The following is a 22,088-nucleotide window of genomic DNA, read 5'->3' on the forward strand; positions in this document are numbered from 1 at the left end:
GCGGAGGGGGAGGGGGGGGTGTGGTTGGAGGCCCGGGGGCTGGGGAGTTGAGACAAGGCCGCAGTAAAAGAGCTGCGCCAGAGGGGGCGGGGCTGGCTTGGATGGAAAGCGCAGGCTTTTTCCCGTGCTGGGGAAGGGAGGGGGCCGGGGGGGGGGGGGGGGGGGGGGCGTGGGGGGTGCTGGAGAGGAGCACACACTGATTGCCAGGAGGAGGTGGAGGGATTCTCACGCTGGGGGGGTCAATGGAGTGGCGGGAGAGGCCGGGGTCAGCAGGAGTCAGCTGACTTACGGGAGTGCCATGTGGGGAGCAAAACGGCTATAGGAGGATCTAGCTGGGGAGGAGGGGGAGGGTGGGGGGGGGGGGGGGAGAACTGGGTTGTTGCTGCATTGGCCAAAGGGGAGCTGGAGCTAGGAGAGGGAGTCAGGGCGGGGGTCCACCGCCTGGGGGAATGGAGGGTGCCCGGGTGTTCGCGCACCTAAAGGGACTGAAGGCAGATGTGGTTATGCTCCAGGAGACGCAGTTGAAGGTGGCAGATCAGATTAGGCTGAGAAAGGGATGGGTCGGGCAGATCTTTCACTCGGGGTTGGACGTGAAGAATAGAGGGGTGGCGATTCTGGGGGGGAAGCGAGTGTCGTTTGAGGCGCTGAACATTGTGGCAGATAACGGAGGTCGGTGTGTGATGGTGAGTGGGAGGTTGCAGGGGTTGCGGGTGGTATTGGTGAACATATATGCCCCGAATTGGGATGATGCTGGATTTATGAAGCGCATGTTGGGTCGGATTCCGGATTTGGAGGCAGGGAGCCTGATAATGGGTCCAGGACGGGTAAGAGGCCGGCTGCGGCCAAGGTGCTTAGGGGGTTTATGGACCAGATAGGGGGAGTGGATCCACGGAGGTTTGCCAGGCCGGTGGCCCGGGAATTTTCATTTTTTTCCCACGTCCATAAAGCCTACTCCCAGATAGATTTTTTTCATCGTGAGTAGGGCGCTAATCCCAAGAGTGGAGGGCACGGAATATTCGGCCATAGCCATTTCAGATCATGCCCCGCATTGGGTGGAGCTGGAGCTGGGGGAGGAGAGGGACCAGCGCCTGCTGTGGCGCCTCGATGTGAGACTGTTGGCGGATGAGGTGTACGGGCGGATTCGGGGGTGCATCAAAAGATACTTAGAGGCCAATGAGGAGGTGCAGGTGGGGGTAGTCTGGGAGGCGTTGAAGGCGGTGGTCAGGGGAGAGCTACGTTTGCGAGCCTAGGGGCGCTGGAGGAGAAGTTTGGGCTACCCCCGGGAAACGCTTTCAGGTACATGCAAGTGAGGGCGTTCGTGAGGCGGCAGATGAGGGAATTCCCGCTGCTTCCAGCACGCAGGATTCAGGACAGGGTGATCTCGATGGTATGGGTTGGAGAAGGCAAGGTCTCGGCGATTTACCAGGAGCTGCAAGAAGAGGAGGAGACCTCGGTGGAGGAGCTAAAGGGCAAATGGGAGGAGCTCGGGGAGGAGATAGATCAGGGTCTGTGGGCTGATGCCCTGGGTAGGGTTAATTCTTACTCCTCTTGTGCCAGGCTCAGCCTGATACAGTTTAAAGTTGTTCACAGAGCGCATATGACAGGGGAGAGGTTGAGTAGGTTCTTTGGGGTGGAGGACAGATGTGTGAGGTGCTCCGGGAGCCCAGAAAATCACGCCCATATGTTCTGGACATGCCCGGCGCTGGATGGGTTTTGGAGGGGCTTTGCGAGGACTATGTCCAAGGTGGTGAACGCCCAGGTCAAGCCGAGCTGGGGGAGTAGCATTATTTGGGGTATCGGACGAGCCGGGAGCGCAGGAGGCGAAAGAGGCCGGTATTCTGGCCTTTGCGTCCCTGGTAGCCCGGCGGAGCATTTTGTTACTGTGGAAGGATGCGAAACCCCCTAGTGTGGAAGCCTGGATTAATGACATGGCAGGGTTCATCAAACTGGAGTGGATAAAGTTTGCCTTGCGAGGCTCTGTGCAAGGGTTCTTCAGGCGGTGGCAACCGTTCCTAGACTTTCTCGTGGAGCTTTAGGAGGAGGTCAGCAGCAGCTACCCGAGGGGGGGGGGTTCTTTTGGTGTGACGTTTGGGTTGGGGTGGGGTGTTTCCCTATTTGTCTTTTTATTGTTATATGGAGGGTTATGGTAGTTTGGGGAAATTCTATGTATAATTCTTGCGTGTTGTCTTCTTATGTTCTTGTTTCTTTTTTCTGTTGAAAATTTGAATTAAGATTTTTTTTTTTTAAAAAAAGGTGGCCAGCAAAGCTTTTTCCAGTCTGTCATAGGATTGGGCATCACTGGCATGGCCAGTATTCTTGGCCCTTCCCTAATGTGATGAGCCACCTTCTTGAATAACAGCAGTCTATCTGGGTATGGCTTTTCTGTAGTAGTTTGAAAAATAGAGTAATTTCTCAACTCCGGTATAATCCTTCGCTAATTCATTTAAATCTAAGACCCTGATTATTGACCTCTGCTAAGGTTTGCTCGACTATTTTAGAGGAAACTTGAGAGTCATCTGCATTGCCGTGGATCTGGCATTAAATGTAGGGCAGACCAAGCTAGGGCAGACCACGCAAGGGCAGCAGATCTCCTTCCCTAAAAGATCATTAGTGATCCGGATGGATTTTTATGACAATTGATGATAGCTTCATGGTCAGCATTACTCAGAATAGCTTTCCAAGGCAGCACGGTGGCACAGTGGTTAGCACTGCTGCCTTACGGTGCCACGGTCCCAGGTTCATCCCGGCTCTGAGTCACTGTCCGTGTGGTGTTTGAACGTTCTCCCCGTGTTTGTGTGGGTTTCACTCCCACAACCCAAAGATGTGCAGATAGGTGGATTGGCCATGCTAAATTGCCCCTTAATTGGAAAAAATGAATTGGGTACTCTAAATTTTTTTAAAAATAATACCTTTCCAGATTTATTAAATTTAAATTCCAACAACTACCAATGTAGGATATTAACCTGCATCCCTCCAGCATTAGCCTGGGCCTCTGGATTAATAGTCCACTGACATGACTACCACCCCCATCATACCCCTTATGGTTACTGCTATTGATGTGACAGATTTTACCCCAATGAAGCAGGAGACAAGGATGTGAAAAAGGTAGCATTCTCGATCTCCCAGAGTTTTTGGGGAAACATCAAGCGATTTCAGAAAATTTTCTTAGGAAGTACCATGGAAATGTTCTCAGAAAGGACCAACAGAGAAAAGAAAAGTGGACAGATCATTTCCTGCTGTTCAAAAAGGTGTTCAATTGAACAGTTCGAGCAACATCAGTAGGTACCAGGATGTACATTAGTTCCAGTTCAGTATAACAGTATACAGAGTTGTCCCAAAGGAAGCAATGATCTCAAAATTAGGCACGAGAGTGAAATCAAAAAGTATTCAGCAGTTTTAAATGAATCATGCAGATTCAACACTTGAAGAAGAAACTTAATGTTATTTATATGCATTAAAACACATCTTCACAAATTTATCAGCAACAAATATTTCCATACAATTCGCCATCACAAATGGCGGCTGTGATTTCACATTCACCGAAGAATGAAATTCAAATGAGCAAAAGATATTAGTCAAAGTATACATGAAAAACTGCTTTGAAGGTGCTAATAATCTGAAATCTGATTACTGAGAAATGTAGATAATTTTGCACAGATCCCAAGTTCAAAACATAAATTTCAAATTCATTTGCGTAGATCTTAGAAACAGCCACAGTTAACTGAAGTAGATACAAGCATAACTCAATGAAGAAAATAGCAATTTTATGTTTACAGTACAATCACAGTCTTCACTATCGGCACTTTTAAAAATAGATGGATTACATTTCATCTGATCTGTAACAGCAATACAATGTGCAGTTGCAAATTGTCCCAAGATTTTATTGACATTTGAAATAATAAACTAAAGAAAATGCAATATGAAGTATTACTTGATTCAACATGCTCATTGAAAATAATAACACTACACAGGATTAAAAAGTCATAAAAAAAGAAAGCGTGTTGAACTATCTTCTGGAATCTAGTTAAAGCAATCAGATTTTCAGATGGAAAGCATTGCAAAATAATGGACCATTTCTAAATATCTAATGATCTGATATTTTTCTGAGACTGACATTCATTTTTCATCGCATGAAAAGTGCAGTGTTTATTTTCCAAGTATAGTGGATGCATAACTTCTGTCAGGTCTCTCTTAACAAATCTGTAGAAATGTCAGACTCATAAATGTCCTCAAATGCAACTAAAGATGACCAGTATCAATTGTGTATGATTGTACTATCACTTCCTTAGTTGTGACAATTCTCAAAATCTTGAATTTTTTTATGGTCTTAACTAAATTAATCTTTAAATATCTAGAATGGAGACCACTATTTAAAAGCAAGGAGCATCAGCCATTGGCTAAAGAAAAGAGTTATGGCAAAGACCTAAAAAAGAAACAGCTTGGATTTCATGGTCAGTGGGTCAGCAAAACCACTCACCACTGACCTCAGAAAAAGCCTCACTTAAGAGATATAACAAACGTCTGCAATGAGAACATTGCAACATTTCTCTATACAGTAGAGTGTAGAGTAGTTCAATGGGAATTTGCAGAATAGAGCTGCTAGGAAGACATCAAGATGACCACGCACATCACATTGGAGAATTCTCACATATAGTCAGCCAAGAAATAAAAGGCATGAAAATAAATCACTTTTGAAGGGTGAACAGGCAGAAGCCCTGGTCCATCGCAGTACCAAGAAAATGGGTAGAAAGATGGATGAGGTCATGCAGGCAGATTTTATAGGGAGCTGGGAAGGAGACCAGCAAGCAGGGCCTCAAAGCTAGTAATCTACAGATCTGTGACTGGAGAGATGTCACATGAGAAAGAGCTTCAAATTCCTGGAACACTGGGACTAATTTTGGGAGGCAGGACCTGATGCACCTCACAGGGATGTTTGCTAGTGCTATTTGGAAGATTTTAATCTAACTTGGTAGGGGGGTGGGAAGCAGGAAGTAACATTAGGATGGATAAACAAAGTGCACATACAATTGAGAGAAACAAAGAGTAAAAGTGGTATGGTATTCGGTAGGGGCCTCATTAATAGGAATCTAATTCAGCTTTACAATGCGTGCATGTAAATGCATGGATCACGATAAAAATATTAATGAGCTGCAGGTACAAATGGCTACATGGGAATTTGATGTTTTGCAGATAAGGGCTCAAAAAGAGGCAAGACTGGGGACGGCATATTTCTGGATACAAGGTGCTCAGGAAAAATAGGGACGGACAGGAAGGAGGAGGGCTTGATTACAGACATTACAGTGCTGGAGAAAGAGGATGGCCTGGAATAGTCGAGGATAGAATCTATTTGGTTAGAGTTAAGAAACAACAGAGGTGCAATTATATCAATAGGCCACCAACTAATGGGAAATATTTGAGGAAGTCTGTAGCAAAATTACAGAGATACAAGAAATATAGAATATAATTGTTAACCTTAATTATCCTAAGAAATTGGGATAGCAATAGTGTACAGGGTAGAGAGGAGGGAAGAGTTCCTGAACAGTAACCAGATAATTTTTCTTGATCATTACGTTTCCAAACCAATGAGAAAGGAGATATTGCTGTATCTAAGAGAAAATGCTGGAAAACCTCAGCAGGTCTAGCAGCATAGATCGTAGAATTTACAGTGCAGAAGGAGGCCATTCGGTCCATCGAGTCTGCACCGGCTCTTGGAAAGAGCACCCTACCCAAGTGCAACACCTCCACCCTATCCCCATAATCCAGTAACCCCACCCAACACTAAGGGCAATTTTGGACACTAAGGGCAATTTATCATGGCCAATCCACCTAACCTGTACATCTTTGGACTGTGGCAGGAAACCGGAGCACCCGGAGGAAACCCACGCACACACGGGGAGGATGTGCAGACTCCGCACAGACAGTGACCCAAGCCGGAATCGAACCTGGCACCCTGGAGCTGTGAAGCAATTGTGCTATCCACAATGCTACCAGCATCTGTAGGTCGAGAAAAGAGCTAACGTTCCGAGTCCAGATGACCCTTTGTCAAAGCTCCCGATAGATGCTGCCAGACCTGCTGAGATTTTCCAACATTTTCTCTTTGGTTTCAGATTCCAGCATCCGCAGTAATTTGCTTTTATCATTGCTGTATCTAGTTCTGGGAAATAAGGTGAATTAAGGGGCAGCCCTTCCTCTCCCATAGTACACGCATCTGGTCTCCCAACATCATTGCAATTCTAAGACTGCAAGAGTGAGTTCTCCTCTTCAGCCGGCAGTGGGCCAACCAAAATCCGCCCTTTGCATCACTCCTATTCCAAGAACCAAAAAGGCAGTCATAAGAAGATACACAGCCCCAGGCGTGTCAGCAACAGGCAGGTTCTCCTCTCTCTCCCCTGTTAGCAACTTCAAGCAGCAAGCTCCTCTTCCCCTTCATCAAACCAGGAGCAGGCTTCTTCTTCCTTGCCTCAGTCCAAACTGCAAAGTCAAAAAAAGGCAGCCAGCATTCAAAACACTTGGGGCGGGATTCTCCCCTACCCGGCGGGGCGGGGGGGTCCCAGCGGGATGGAGTGGCGTGAACCACTCCGGCGTCGGGCCGCCCCAAAGGTGTGGATTTCTCCGCATCTTTAGATGCCAAGCCCTCACCTTTAGGGGCTAGGCCCGCGCCGGATTGGTTGCCGTCCTGCCGGCTGGCGTGGAAGGCCTTTGGTGCCACGCCAGCCGGGGCCGAAGGGACTCCGCCGGCCGGCGGAAGTCCGTGCATGCGCGGGAGCATCAGGTGATGTCATCCCCGCGCATGCGCACGGCGGGGTCACCTCCGCGTCGGCCATTGCGGAGGCCCACCCTCGGATCGGTGGGCCCCGATTGCGGGCCAGGCCACCCTGGGGGCACCCCCCGGGGCCAGATAGCCCCGCGCCCCCACCCCCAGAACTCCGGAGCTCGCTCACGCCGCCTGGTCCCGCCGGTAAGGGAGGTGGTTTAATTCATGCCGGCGGGACCGGCATTACAGCAGTGGGTGTTCGGCCCAATCGCGGGCCGGAGAATCGCCGGGGGCAGGGGGGGGGGGGGGGGGGGGGGGGGGGGGGGGGGGGCACCGACCGGTGCAATTCCCGCCCCAGTACAGAAACAGTGTTACAGCCAAAATAGCAGGAGCTCAGAAAAACACAACCTCCAGCCATCAGCAAGTGCAGATGTTTTGGTTTATTAACAACTCCAGAATACAAAAGGACACAGTTGAATACAAAACAACCAGCAGTACACAAAAATATTCAAATGTACCAAAACCAGAAACCAATGAACAATCAACAAGAAAATAAAAGCACCAACTATCAAGCCAGCGCACACAGCCACGCTGCCTCCGCCCCCCCCCCCCCCCCCCCCCCACCTTCGCCCCCGACACACACACACACACACCAACGGTAGCCTCATCAGTGGAAAGGTACCCAAACGAGCAGTGCAGACCACCGGAAAAGGACATACTGATGTGGGGCACGGCGGAAGATAGAGAGAGAGAGGACCCCTTCCAATAGGGGGCACAGTTCAACGCATAAAACAGTTCCTTTTACACAAGAGATCAAGACAAAATAAAGGGTAACCACAAATAAAGCACTGAGCAGACACAATACAAATAAAAACAATCCAAAAAACGCCAAACCACCAGTGCTCACTTGCTACCCACCCCCCACCACCCCCCCGGCCCCCGGAACAGCCCCACCTCAGTGGAAAGGCACCCACAAGCAACACAGTTCACCAGAAAAGGACAAGCGGAGTAAGGCCGGGGAGAGAGAGAACACCCCTCCCCCTCACCAGCACCATGAGCACAGAAGCACGAGGGCCCGCAACTGATGAGCACCCAGCCGCTAGGCACAAAAACAACAAGAATACAATAACGAACATACAAATCCCCAGCAGTGAGACAAAAAACAACATCAGTGCAAAGAGTTACACAGTCAATCGGGCCGCCACCCTGCCGCTCCCACAGTAATTGCACCCGGTCTTCGGACACCATCCAGTTCAAAGACTACAAGAGCGAGTTGTGTTCCACCTTCAGCCTGACAGCAGGTCAACCAAACCCCCACCCTTGCTTCATTCCAAGTCCAACAAGCAAAAAGACAGCCATAAGCAGATACACAGTATCTGGCAGCAGCAGGCAGGTTCTCCTCTCTCCCTCCTCTCTCTCTCTCCTCTGTTAGTAACTTCCAGCAGCAAGCTCCTCTTCCTCTTCGTCAACCCGATAGCAGGCGTGTTCTCTCTTGCCTCAGTCCAGGCTGCAAAGTCCGAAAAAGGCAGCCAGCATGCAAAACATCAGGTCTGGAATCAGTGTTCCAGCCAAAACATCAGAAGCTTCGAGAAATACAACCTCCTGCCATCAGCAAGGGCATGCTTTGGCAAGTACATTGTTAAGCTAATTGTCTTATTAAAGACAGGCGGTGGTTATTGGCTCAATCTCCAACAGATTACAAATGGTCACAAAATAGTTGGAACAGTTTGAGAGGAACCATAAGACGTTTGCATCTCTGCTGAGCTGTATGGAGAATAAACTTGCTGAAGGCAAAATACAAGCTGCTGTATTATGCCTGCATCATATGCAAACATTTGATATTAACAGCTGGAGGCACATTAATTGGGGTTTTACGTGATCATGTAGAGACACTTATTGAAACTGAGTGGTTAGGGTAGATGGTGTATAGTTGCCATGTCTCATTCTCGAAATCATGGGTGCCCAAATTTTAGCAGAGATCACATGGTCCAAGACTGTGATGGCAACTCTCTACTGAGATCAGTCCCAGTATCATGTGCTGCAAGCACTCAATTTATGAAGGGGAACCAAGTTTCTCACAGGCAGCCTCGACGGGAATAGTGACTGGATAGACAATAAGTGATGGAGGAAGGACCTGGTCAATTGAAAGTTTGGGGTAAAAGTCCTGAATTCCCAACTGGCATGGTGCTTCCCTAATCTCAGCTGAACAAACAGATATTTTGATAAGTACCAGCAATCAGCAAGTCACAAATGGGGACCAGACAGTCTCATCGGGGTCCCCAAGGGGATCGGAGGCCGCCAGCTGCATGCCCTTTGGATAGCGGTGCCCTGGCACTGCTGGTGCCACCTGGGACCATGGCAGTGCCAGCATGTCACCCTGGTGGTGCACCTGGACTATGTGCAGGCGTGACAGAGAGGGCGCGACAGAGAGGGCACGACAGAGAGTGCCGAGAGAGAGGCCGTGTGCAAGAGACAGTGTGCGCGAGTGTGTGCGTGCGTGAGAAAGTGAGTGTGTGCACAAGAAAGTGTGTGTATGCGAGAGAGTGCATGCGCCAGAGTGCGTGCACCAGAGTGTGTGCGTGAGAGAGTGCGTGAGAGAGTGTGTGAATGAGTGTGTGTTTGTGAGTGTGTGTGAGAAAAAGTGTGTGTGATAGACAGTGTGTGTGTGAGAATGAGCGTGTAAAACAAAAAAAAAGGCTGTGAATGCCATCGAGTCCTAACACGACAATTTTGAGGTCTCAGATGGCATCGGCCGCATGCCGGATGCTCACCCCTGGTATTCTATCATTAATATGAAGCTAGGACAATCAAACCTGGTTCAAAGATATGCGCAGGAGGGCATGCTAGGAGGAGCACCAGGCATACCTAAAGGTGAGGTATCAAACTGGTGAAGCTGCAAATTTGGGCTATTTGCATGTCAAAACTAACCCTAACCCTAGTAGACGTATTGTTAATACAGCTAATGGTGGCTCTGTGGCGCAATGGATAGCGCATTGGACTTCTAGTTAGTGTTACAAGACATTCAAAGGTTCCGGATTAGAGTCCCGGCAGAGTCGTTAATATAGCGAAGCAATCCCCCAACAGACGGATCATATCAAAGTTCTACAGTCCTGCCACATCCAGTCTTGAATGGTGGTGTGCAATTAAACAATTAACTGGAGGAGGTGTCTGCACAAATATCTCCATCTTCAATGGGGGAATGCAACGCAACACTACAAAAGACAAAGATGACGCATTTGCAACCACTTTCAATCAGAAGTGATGAGTGGATGATCCATTGCGGCCTCCTCCTGAGCTCCCCAGCATCATAGGTGCCAATGGGAATCATGGGGGAACCTCTCCAGTGGTTGAAATCAAACCTGGCACAAAGGAAGGTGGTTGTGATTGTTGGAGGTCAAACATCCCAGTTCCAGATCAACGATTCAGGCCTTCCCCAGAGTATTGTCCTCAGTCGCTTCGTCAATAACCTTCCCTCCATTACAAAGTCAGAATGGGTATCTTTGTTGATGTTTGCGCAATGTTCAGCACCATTCATAACTCCTCAGACACTAATGCAGTCCGTGCCCATCCGCAGCAAGACCTGGACAACATTCATGTTTGGCTAAGGAAATTGGTTCACTCCAGGTCACTACATCCAAACAGTCTGAGGCAGCAGCAGATCGAACTAAGATGCTGGCTCATATTAGCAAATAAGTAACATTCGTATGTACAAGTGCTAGGCAATGGCCATCTCCAACAAGAGAGAATCCAATGGCATTATCATCACTGAATCCCTCACTATCAACATGCTGGTTGCTCTGAACTGCACCAGCCATATAAATAATATGCGCTACAAGAGCAGGTCAAAATCTGGGAATTCTCTGGTGAGTAATTCACCTCCCGACTCCCAAAAGTCTGTTTACCATCTAGAAGTTAGAAGGCAGCACTGTAATGGACTACCCTCCACCTCCCTGCATAAATGGAGCTCCAATAACACTCAAGAAGCTCAACACCATCCAGGACAAAGCAGCTTTTACTGTTAATATTTCAGATTTTGAACAAGTGTAGTATTGTGTTTTATTATGTGTTGGTTCTCTCTGGCAAGGATAAAATGAGACTACTTCAAAATTCAAACAATCCTGTAGAAATTGGTTCATTCCTGGTCACCACATGTAAACAGCCTAAGGCAGCAACAGAAGCACCTCAGATGCTGGCTCATATTAGCAAATAAGTAGAATTCAAATCCTCAGGAGGCAAGATTGAAGCTATTCATTTCCATGTCTAGACCACACCTGGAGCACTATTTTCAGTTCTGGGCACAATAGTAGTGAGCTACCAGGCACTGGGGCAACAACAATTAAGTAAAATGAAGTTGATCCCTTATTGTCACAAATAGGCTTCAATGAAGTTACTGTGAAAAGCCCCTAGTCGCCACATTCCGGCGCCTGTTCGGGGAGGCCGATACGGGAACAATAGCAATGAATAATCATTTGTAAGGTGGTACTCAGCAGCATTGAGAAAGAAAAGTCTCAGAAGGAAGCCTGTAGGAATGAAGAAACGTATTTAACAAAACAGAGACAGTAAACCAAAACAGCATTTTCAGTTACCCCACGAGAGTAGAATAAAAGAACAAAGGTCTATGATTAAGATGAAATTTAGGATAGACACCATAAATATTTATTTGAACAGAGCCTGATGAACAGTTAAAATTGATTTGCAGAAAGGCCACCTGAAGCTAGTATACAGTATTTAATCTGTGCAACACACAGCTGGATGCCAGAATGGAAACAAAATTAATTCAAAGATCCAAAGAAATGAAGGATTTTTTTTTCAATCTGAAACTATATTTTGATTTTGTTTTAAAAAGTGAATTTATCATAACGTCTTGATAATATTACTGCTTTATAATCACTACCATAGATTCATAATTCCACAGATATCCATGTAAATCTGATGTCAAACAGGTTTTTAAAATGTACTTTTCATCGCAGTTACCAAGTTGGCTTTGTCAAACTTTTAGTGGCAACAAAGAAATATTTTAATGCCATCACTTCTAGAATGAGAAAAATAAACACTTTAATAGAGGGCATTATTTTAAAATCCATCTGAATCCACATGGCAGACTGGTCAGAAAAGTGAGATCTCAAGGGCTATAGGGGAAGGTGATAGGTTGGATCCATACTTGGCTTCTTGACAGGAAACAAAGGTTAACGGTCAATGGATGTTTTTGCGAATGGAAAACGGTTTCCAGTGGTGGTCCACAGGGCTCAGTCTTGGGGCCTTTGCTGTTTGCAATATATATTAATGATTTTCACTAAAATGAGGAAGGCAAGATTGGGAAATTTGCAGATGACACAAAAATCTGCCATGTGGTGAAGAATTTATCTGTTGACTCCAAATGATATCAATGGTTTGGTTGAATGGGCCGGAAAGTAGCAAATAGAATTCAATCTGGAAAAGTGAGGCAATGCATTTGGGGAGGCAAACAAAGCAGATACTCAATAAACAGGAAGATATTGAGAGGGTTTGAGGAAGTGAGAGGCGGAGTGCATGTCCACGGGTCCTTGAAGGTGGCAGGAAATGTGAATAAGTTGGAATGCTTTCCTTTATTGGGCAAGGGAGGTATCCAATACAAAACCAGGGATAGAATATTGGAACTGTATAAAAACGTGGTTAGACCACAACTGGAACTTTGCGTACAGTGCTGGTCACACAGTACGGGAAGAATGCAATTGCTCTAATATGTTGCCAGGGCTGGAAAATTGAAGCTATGAGGAGAGATTGGATATGCTAGGATTTTTAAACATTTGTTAACGGGATGTGGGCATTGCTGGCTAGGCCAGCACTTATTGCCCATTCCGGATCTGGAGTCATATATAAGCCAGACCATGTAAGGGTGACAGCTTTCCTTTCCTAAAGGACAGCAGTGAACCATTTACGACAATCGACAATGGTATCATGGTCATCATTAGATTTTTAATTTCAGATTTTTACCGAATTCAAATTTCACCATCTGCCATGGTGGGATTTGAACCTGGGTCCCAAGAGCATTACCCTAGGCCCCTGGATTATTAGTCCAGCTGCAATACCTCCCCTAGTTTTCCTTAGTCTCCTGTGTTCTAAGGGGGACATATTGACGTGTACAAAATTCTGAAGGACCTAGGTGGGTAGTCCCCAAGGTGAGGGTCAATTGCCAGGAGGCATAGATTTAAAGATTTAAGGTGACAAGTAGAAGGATTAGAGGAGACACAAGGGAAAACATTTTCACCTAGAGGTTGGTGGGCATCTCGTATTCACTCCCTAAATTGGTGGTTGAAATTGAAATACTCATCTGATTTAAATAGCACATGGAAGATTTAAATAGCACATGGATCTGCATCTGAAGTGCTGCAACCTACAAGGCTACAGGTCAGCTGCTGGAAAATGGGATTAAAATGAGCGGCTAGTGTCTTTTTTCTCTTTTTTGGCCAGTGCAGACACGACAGCGGAATGGCCTCTTTCTGCACAACAATTTTTCCATGGTTATATGGTTCTACATTAAGGAGCTGCTTTCTCCTAGAAACCAGCAAAATTCAATGCAATTGGAGCAGTACGGTGGCATTGCTGCCTCACGGCACGGAGGTCCCAGGTTCGATCTCGGCCCTGGGTCACTGTCTGTGTCGAGTTTGTACATTCTCCCCGTGTTTGCGTGGGTTTTGCCCCCAATGCCCAAAGATGTGCAGGCTAGGTGGATTGGCCATGCTAAATTGCCCTTTAATTGGAAAAAATGAATTGGGTACTCTAAATTTATTTTTTAAAATGCAATGCAATTAACTGAAACACAAAATATAGCACCCAATTTTAAAATACAATCCATCTGAACAGAAACGTGAAGTAAAAACTAAACATTTAGATTGAAACTCGCATAATCCATGTAATGCCAAATATAATGAAGTTCCGGCCCATTTGATTTGGAGATATAAACACAACAAATTAACATGTATATGCAACTTTTGTATCAGACAATTCCTTTTAGCGTGCTTATTTCACTTAGCTCTCTATTTCAAATAGCTTTCATGGGTATTTCACCACTCGGTTCAATGTTTTGCAAGTCCAAGCAGCTGTCTGGAAATTATCTAAAACAGTCCCAGGATTACAAGGCAGCAGTCAAAAGACAACATGATATTTTTTTCCCCCAAGTTTGCTCCCATGAGTCAGTGAAGGGATTATTCAAATTCAACTACACACAAACCTGCTTTTACATTACATCTTTCACGAAGGAAAGAAAATTGTCCCAACCTGCAGGACAGAAGTTGAATGAAGAGTACAGACATGGAGTTTTTGAAAAATTAGCCGACAAATTGCCTACACAGTGGGTCCAAATTCAGTTTTAGCTTAAAATATCAACATAAGATGGAGACAGCAGTGGAACTAAATGTTGGAAATTACTGTGAAAATATAGCTGATCAAATAGTGAGGCTTTTAATGAATAAAAGGTTCTTGCCACTAATCAATCATTTAAGTTTTCCACGCTAAAATCGGTAAGGGTTCGTTCAGACAAGATATTCCTGATCAGTGTTAGAAAGACATTTAGAAGATACACTCAGCCAGGAAAGAACATCTGCAGAAAGATGCCACATTCCAAAACATTTTTGTGAGACCCTTGAGAAATAGAAAATGGTTAGGTAAGAGGAATTTGAAGTCTGAGAAATCCTGAGCTGAGTTCTCTGCCGTCAGGATTCTCCGTTTTGTCGGCAACCCAGGGGCTTCCTGATGGCATGGGGCTGCCCCATAATGGGAAACCCCATTGACCAGCCGGTGAAACGGAGTATCACGACGGCGTGCCGTGCCCGAATTCTTGTGCGGTGGATGTTTCATTCAGTTAGAAAACTTCATAACATACATGCATTCAAATTGGTCAGTTACATGCAAAACGCTTCTTTTGAATTACACACATAAAAATAGGACACATGGACTCCTCCAGTTAATTTTAGAGTCACATTCTTTCTCTATCTCATTCATGCTTTAGCTGCTCTTTGTAGCTAGAAGATTCTCTGTCTTCTTGTGTAGATAGTCTATACCTAGTAGGTGTGTGAAGATACTTCTACAAATACAAGCTACTCTGCAAAACACAAAAAAATTCTCCACTCCCATGCCGGTTGGGAGAAACGCCTGGGCCGCCAAAATTTCCGGGGACGCCGGTCCGACGCCCTCCCGATTCTCCCAAGCGGTGGGAACGGCCCGGTCGAGTTTCACGGGCCGCACGCCGGAGAATCGCCGGAGATACCGAAAATGGCGATTCTCCAGCACCCCCGCTATTCTGAGGCCCGGATGGGCCGAGCGGCCAGGCCAAAATGGCGGGTTCCCCCCTGCGCCGTCCACATCTGGTCGCTGCAGTCGTGGGCGGTGCGTGAATGCTGGGGGGGGTGACCTGTGGGGGGGGCGAGGGGGGATTCTGCACCGGGCTTCACCTGGAATGTGGGGTAGCCCGCGATCGGTGCCCACCGATCGTCGGGCCGTCCTTTCTGAAGGAGGACCTCCTTCCTTCCGCGGCCCCGCAAGATCCGTCCCCCATCTTCTTGCGGGGCGGACTTAGAGAGGACGGCAACCACGCATGCGCGGGTTGGTGCCGGCCAACCCACGCATGCGCGGATGACGTCCGTTATGCAGTGCCGGACGCGTCATCTATGCGGCGCCGCTTTTACGCGGGCGACAAGGCCTGGCGCGTGTAGATGACGCGGCCCCGATACTGGCCCATTGTCAGGGCCTGAATCGGTCGGGACCGGGGCCGTTCCGCGCCGTCGTGAACCTCGACAGCGTTCACGATGGCGCGGCCACTTCGGCGTGGGAGTGGAGAATCCCGCCCAAAGTGTCCTTACCTTTTCCCGCTAGTCGACCAATCCCGCTGTGAGTCTGTATTCCTTGTTGGAAACCCGGAAGAACTAATAGTAGGACATTGGTTGTGATCTTCCTGCAGGCAGTCACTTAAGTAATTGCCTCTAGGAACACCATCCAATTAGGGACAATGTGTGGGTACTGGGCATGGGAGAGTCAATCAGAACAGCAGAAGGGAAGGATGGCCAGCAACCCCAATATGAATGGTGTGCGCTCCTCAGGGCAAGGACAAGGCACCACAAGATTGAGGCATGCTACTAATGCTGGAAAACCAGCAGAGAAACCCTTTCACTTGAACCAGCAGGTGGATCCATCGACTGGCATTCCACTTGAAATAACTTGCCTGAAGATGAGCTGAATAAAACCTTTTATGCTCATTTAAATGGTGTCCCAACCTCCTGCAAGGAGACAAGCTGTAGACACAGTGGGAGTCTCATGCGCCTCCGGCAAACTGCCAATGCCCGAGGAAAATGCCAGATAATTGGTGCCATAGTGGTATTAATTGGCTTCCTGCTGCTAGGCAGATTGCCTACCGGGCATACAGACAACCCCCTGGGAAAAACAGCGGGAGACAGAAGAACGTTGGGAAGCCAGCCGAATGCTTCTCTTTGAACATTTTCCCGATCCCTCTGCTCTAAACCCCACTCCAAGGAGCTACAAACATTTCCTGCATAGGTTCTGTGATTTAAAATGTATATCTATGGTAGTCAGTTATAGGCATAGCTAAGTCACTCAATCGTGCATGTGAAATGAAATGAAATGAAAATCGCTTATTGTCACAAGTAGGCTTCAAATGAAGTTTGAGATCAACATAGAATCATAGACTCATAGAATTTACAGTGCAGGAGGAGGCCATTCAGCGTATCGAGTCTGCACTGGCCCTTAGAAAGAGCACGCCAAAAGTCCACACGCCCACCCTATCCCCATAACCCAGTAACCCCATGTAAGGGCAATTTAGCATGGCCAATCCACCTAACCTGCTCATCTTTGGGCTGTGGGAGAAAACTGGAGCACCCGGAGAAAACCCACGCAGACACGGGGAGAACGTGCAGACTCCGCACAGACAGTGACCCAAACCGGAATCGAACTTGGGACCCTGGAACTGTGAAGCGACAGTGCTAACCACTGTGCTACCGTGCTGCCCTACAGAGGTAACCGATAAAAGAGTTCCAAGATATCAACACATGAATGAAAGTGGGCTCAATCTGAACTGAAGTTTCAAGCAGAACATTGCCTCCAAAGGGACTCAGCACTCAAACTCTGCCCCAGAGAAGGGAAGAGATACACTCAGCCACATTGCTGGCAGACTTTGTCTTTCAAGCTCTAAAAACATGCATTGCGACATTGATCTATCCAAAAGACTGGCTACCTAATGCTGTTAAGTTTTGAGTAATTCTTAGTATCTAATGCTGTTAACCTCTCCTACCAGCAGTTTGTGTGTACCTATAGCACATGGGCTTCAGTGGTTCACCACCACCACCCTCTCAAGGGCAATTGGGATGGGCAATAAATGCTGGCCTAGCCAGCAAAGCCCACATCATGTTTTTTAAAAAAATTCATTTATGGGATATGACATGGCTGGCTCGGCTAGCATTTATTACCCATCCCCAGTTGCCCTTCAGAAGGTCTTGGTCAGCTGACCTCTTGAACTGCTACCGTCCATGATGTGCTGGTGCATCCACAATGCTGTTAGGGAGGGAATTCCAGGATTCTGACACAGCGACAGTGAAGGAACGACAATATATTTCCAAGTCAAGATGGGGAGTGGCTTTGAGGGGAACCTCCAGGTGGTGGTGTTCCCAGGTATCTACTGCTCTTGCCCTTCTAGTGATCGTGGACCTAGAAGGTGCTGCCCAAGGAACTTTGGTAAGCTCCTGCAGTACATCTTGTAGATCGTACACATGGCTGCCACTGTTCGTCAGTAGTGGAGGTATGTTATCTGGGAATGTAACCTGAGCTCATCCTTGCCCTAATCGAAAACTATAGAGGAATTGTAGAGGGAAAATGCATGATGATCACACTCTCAAAGAACAGCATTAGTGCATTTGCTTAGAGCCACTTCCATGTTGTTAAAAGGTGGAAACCTGAATGGGGGAATTCAAACAGGGACCTGTGGTTAAAATGAATAATGGTTCTGGCAAATGTATTCACGGGTTTTGGCAAAGGCAAATTGTTTAGAGTTAGGTGTTCATTAGTACTGTACAGATCATGGGTAGATGGTAAGAGATGGTAATAGGTAGAACAGTAATCTTTCAGGCTGGATGTTTAGCGTTAAAAGCTAAAGCATCCAAGATACAATAGTTGACACAAAAATAAATACACATTCATCGAACAAATGCTCACCTTAGACCAGTTGGCTCTGCGCATTGCAGCTTCTGGATTGTATTGCTTTTTTGGCTGTAGTCCATGTGGCAGAATTGCAAGGGCTCCTGAACGAGGAGGTGCACCCCCAAACAATGGTGGAGGAGATGGGCCCCCAAAAGGTGGCGGTGGTGGTGGTATACCTGGGCCTCCAGGAGGTGGAGGTGGAGGTGGTGGCGGTGGTCCACAACCTGGAAGGGGAGGTGGAGGAGGGGGAGGAGCAATGCCTCCTGGGAGGGGAGGTGGAGGAGGTGGGGGAGGAATTCCACCAGGTGGAGGAGGTGGTGGTGGTGGGGGTGGGGGTGGAGGGGCACCAGAAGGCACAGGTGCTGCTTTCCGCTGCAAAAATAATTTAAATATCAGTTACCATCATAAAAATATGTAAAGCTCAGAAAAATAAGATATGCAACTAATTCAGGATTGAGATTATAACTCATGTAAGTGAGAAAAAAAGGTGAATAGACATACTATGGGGCAATCACCTATTCAATCATAAAATGTGCACAAAATGTTGAATCTCTAATAGATTTTAGTCATTAAATACTTATTAGCAGTGTGACAATCAGCTGTGAATGGATGACCGATGTAGTCTACTGTGTTAAAAATTCTAATGGAGTACAGTACCCAATGTTCTTTATTAAACCATTTATCCCATTTATATAGTTTAGCATCAAAGTGTAAAAGAACTGCTATAACCACCCCTTTGAGCTCACTGTGGATGAAAACAGTACGCTACAATTACATGAAAGCACTGAAGACAGAGTCCTGACTCTTCTTACTTCAGCCCAAAATTCATATACATTTATGGTACTGAACTAGCTCCAACAACCGGTCACTGATAAAACCATAAAGTGCTGGAAATTCTCAGCATATGTGCTTCCAAGAGAGTGTTCATTTATGATCCTGATTAACATAACATACCCCTAAGCAAGTATTTCTTTTGCAAACCAGCTTTTAGTCAAAAAAACACAAGCCAGAAGCAAAATATCATGGGGGCGATTCTCTGATATGGAGGCCAAGTGTTCGCGCCATCGTGAACGCCGTCACGTTTCAGGACGGCGCGAACAGGGTCCGGGCACAACCTATTCTGGCCTCCACAGGGGGCCAGCATGGCGCTGGAGCAGTTCACACTGCTCCAGCGTCCTTACGCGGCGCCCATCCAACCCGTACATGCGCAGTTGGGGCAGCCCAATCCTGCACATGTGTGGGGAACGTCTTACGCACGCCGGCCCCTCACCAAAATGGGGCCGGTATTCTGGGGCCGCGCGCGGAAGGAGGTAGGCCCGGGGGGGGGGGGGCGCCGATTGGTGGGCCCCGATCGCAGGCCAGACCCCATTGGAGGCCATCCCGGTGAAAAGGCCCCCCTCCCACAGGCCGCCACACCAGCGTTCCCGCAGTGTTCCCGCCGGCAGCGACCAGCGGTGGACGCCGCCCGCGGGAACCTGTCATGTCGTAGCGGCCGCTCGGCCCATCCGGGCCGGAGAATCGCCGCTCGCCGGTTCTCCGAGCGGCCCAGTGCGAATCGTGCGCCGCTGGTTTCCGGGGGGGGGGGGGGGGTGGGAGAATCGCGTGCGGGGGTCGCACGGTGCCCCGGCGATTCTCCCACCCGGCGTAGGGGGAGGGGGAAGAATAGCACCCCATGTATCAATATATATGAGTGACAGCTGTATTGCCTTTCTAAAATATAACTTCAGTCTGGGAGATCATTGAATACAATCTTAGCATTTCTTGCAATGTGTGTTTAAAGGGATTAAGAAGCCCCAAATCCCCAAAATGCATTTTAAAATCCACTAAAATAAGCACAATATGCTAGTTTTATAGCCACATAGCTATCAATTGCAATGGTCCCTTTGCTTTGAACCAACGTTCATTAGAATTTAATCATTCAGTCACTGACTTAAACAGTTTTCTGTTTTCCCAAAAATAAGTTATTTCCTTCATTCGACAATTTCTGTAGCTGTTCTTTTCCTTAACATGATATCCCACTGAGATATCCTACTGAGATATCCTGATCTTGTCAGCAAAGGTTAAAACCTATGCAACACACATCTTTTAAATCATGTGCATTTTTCACTATGCTCAGTGGGGTAAACAATTATTTGATGCTCAGAAAATCATGTAAAATAAAATATATTGCTCAAAATAGCAGTTGTCAGAAAGTTAATGAGGCCACCCAGAAGATCTTTGGCCAGTCTGAAGACCGTTTCTCTCTTTCCCTTCATTTTCATCTCTCTCTTCACCTTCAGTTGCGTTGGGAAAATTGGAACACTGTAGGCTATTCAGTCCCTCAATCTGATCCACCAAGTGACTTCCGGTGGCGGCCATGGTGCGAGTGGTCGCACATTTGGTGCCCCCGCTCGTGGTGGAACTTGCGGACCGTTTCTCTGGCTAACAGGTAGATCAAAAAAAGGTGCTGGAAGGGTTGAAGGAGAAACAGTCCCACCGGTGGATGGATTCGTGGACCAGAAGTGACCGAAAAATAAAGGAACAGTTGGGGTTAGCTGGAGTTGTGCCTGCGACACAGGTGAAGATGGCAGAGGGTCAGGGATCGGCCGTACCCTCTCAATGGTCGACGGAGCAGCTGGTGGGCTTTCTTAACGAGAAGTTCACCCAGCAGAGGAAGGAGAACCTGGCTACGGTGGTGGACCCTATAAAGGCAGGGATCGACCGCATGGAGTCGAGGCTGGAGGCCCAGAGCCAGGCGATCCAGAAGGTGGAGGAGACAGTGGGGAGCACAAGGCGCAGCTTACCTCGATGGCAGCGGTGATGGGGATGATGCGGGATAAATAGAGCTGGCTGCAGGAGAAAGTGGAGGACCTGGAGAATCGGTCTCGCAGGCAGAACCTGAGGATCGTGGGACTGCCGGAGGGCAGCGAGGGAGCGGACGCCGGCATGCATGTTGCTCGAATGTTCGAGAAGCTACTAGGCGATGGAATTTGTCAGAGACAATGAACTGGCAAGAGAAAGACGACACTGAACTTTGGAGGAGATGTTCGCTACTGTTCCCTTGGGTTTGTTTGGGTTATTTTTGTATTGTGTTTGGGGCCATTGCTCTTGGTGAGGATGGTGGGTTGTCTTTGTGGTTGGGGTGTGCTGTTAAGTTTGCACCTGGATAATGTTTGAGCGTGGGGGTGGGGGGAGGGGGAGGGGGAGGAATAAATATGGTGAGAAGGCGAGCAGGATGCTAGCGCACCAATTGAGAAAAGAGGGGGCAGCGAGGAAGATCGGGAAAGTGTGAAGGACAGAGGGCGGAACACGGTTTTGGACCTGGTGGGGGCGAATGGGGTGTTTAGGGATTTCTACAGGAGGCTGTATGAGTTGGAACCCCCGGCCGGGATGGAGAGGATGAGGCAGTTTTTGGAAAGGTTTGAGTTCCCGAGGGTGGAAGAACTAGTGGAGGGGCTGGGTGCCCCTATTGGTAGAAGAGGAGGAGGGGCTGGAGGCGATGTAGTCGGGCAAGGCCCCGGGCCCGGATGGATATCCAGTGGAGTTTTATAAACATTTCTTGGGGGTTCTGGGGCCCATGTTGGTGAGGGCGTTTAACAAGGCAAGGGAGCGGCGGGCACTCCCCCCGACGCAGTTGTAGGACTCGTTCTCTTTGATTTTGAAGCGGGATAAGGATACGGAGCAGTTTGGGTCATCCAGGTCTATCTCACATTTAAATGTGGATGCCAAGTAATTGGCCAAGTCATAGTGGAGGACAAGACTGGGTTCGTGAAGGGGAGGCATCTGGTGGCTAATATCAGAATTTTGCTAAACGTGATAATGACCCCTCCGCACTCTGAGGAACAAGAGGTGGAGGGTGGCATGGACACGGAGAAGGCCTTCGATCGGGTGGAGTTGGATTATCTGTGGGAGGTGCTGAGGTGATTTGGGTTTGGACAGTGTTTTGTGGATTGGGCCTGGCTGCTGTATCAGGCACCGGTGACGAGTGTGCGGACAAACCGAGTGATCTCGGACTACTTTAGGCTGCACCGGGGGACGAGGGATGGATGTCCACTCACCCCACTGCTTTTTGCCCTGGCTATTGAACCATTAGCGATGGCGTTGAGAGTGTCGAGGGACTGGCAGGGGGATAGTACAAGTTGCAGCACAGGGTCTCGCTTTACCAGGACAATCT

The 22,088-nt window shown here is 47.8% G+C and overlaps 1 protein-coding gene and 1 non-coding gene across 5 annotated transcripts in view; one reads left to right on the forward strand and one right to left on the reverse strand.

Moving 5' to 3' along the window:
* diaph2 (diaphanous-related formin 2) overlaps positions 1-22,088 on the reverse strand; it is a 983,399-nt gene that overhangs the window by 609,862 nt on the left and 351,449 nt on the right. For all 4 annotated transcript variants that reach the window (XR_011946649.1, XM_072505206.1, XM_072505205.1 and 1 more), the window contains one exon: positions 17,951-18,307. Coding sequence is in view for 3 of the 4 variants with exons in the window: in XM_072505206.1 (XP_072361307.1) it covers positions 17,951-18,307 (357 nt within the window). In the remaining variant the exon portion in view is untranslated. The remainder of the gene's footprint in view (positions 1-17,950; positions 18,308-22,088) is intronic.
* On the forward strand, positions 9,722-9,810 carry trnar-ucu (transfer RNA arginine (anticodon UCU)). Its single transcript is given in 2 exon segments — positions 9,722-9,758; positions 9,775-9,810. It is a non-coding gene; the product is annotated as a tRNA-Arg (tRNA).

The sequence above is a fragment of the Scyliorhinus torazame genome, chromosome 5 (genome assembly GCF_047496885.1).
Source record: "Scyliorhinus torazame isolate Kashiwa2021f chromosome 5, sScyTor2.1, whole genome shotgun sequence".
NCBI lineage: Eukaryota > Metazoa > Chordata > Chondrichthyes > Carcharhiniformes > Scyliorhinidae > Scyliorhinus > Scyliorhinus torazame.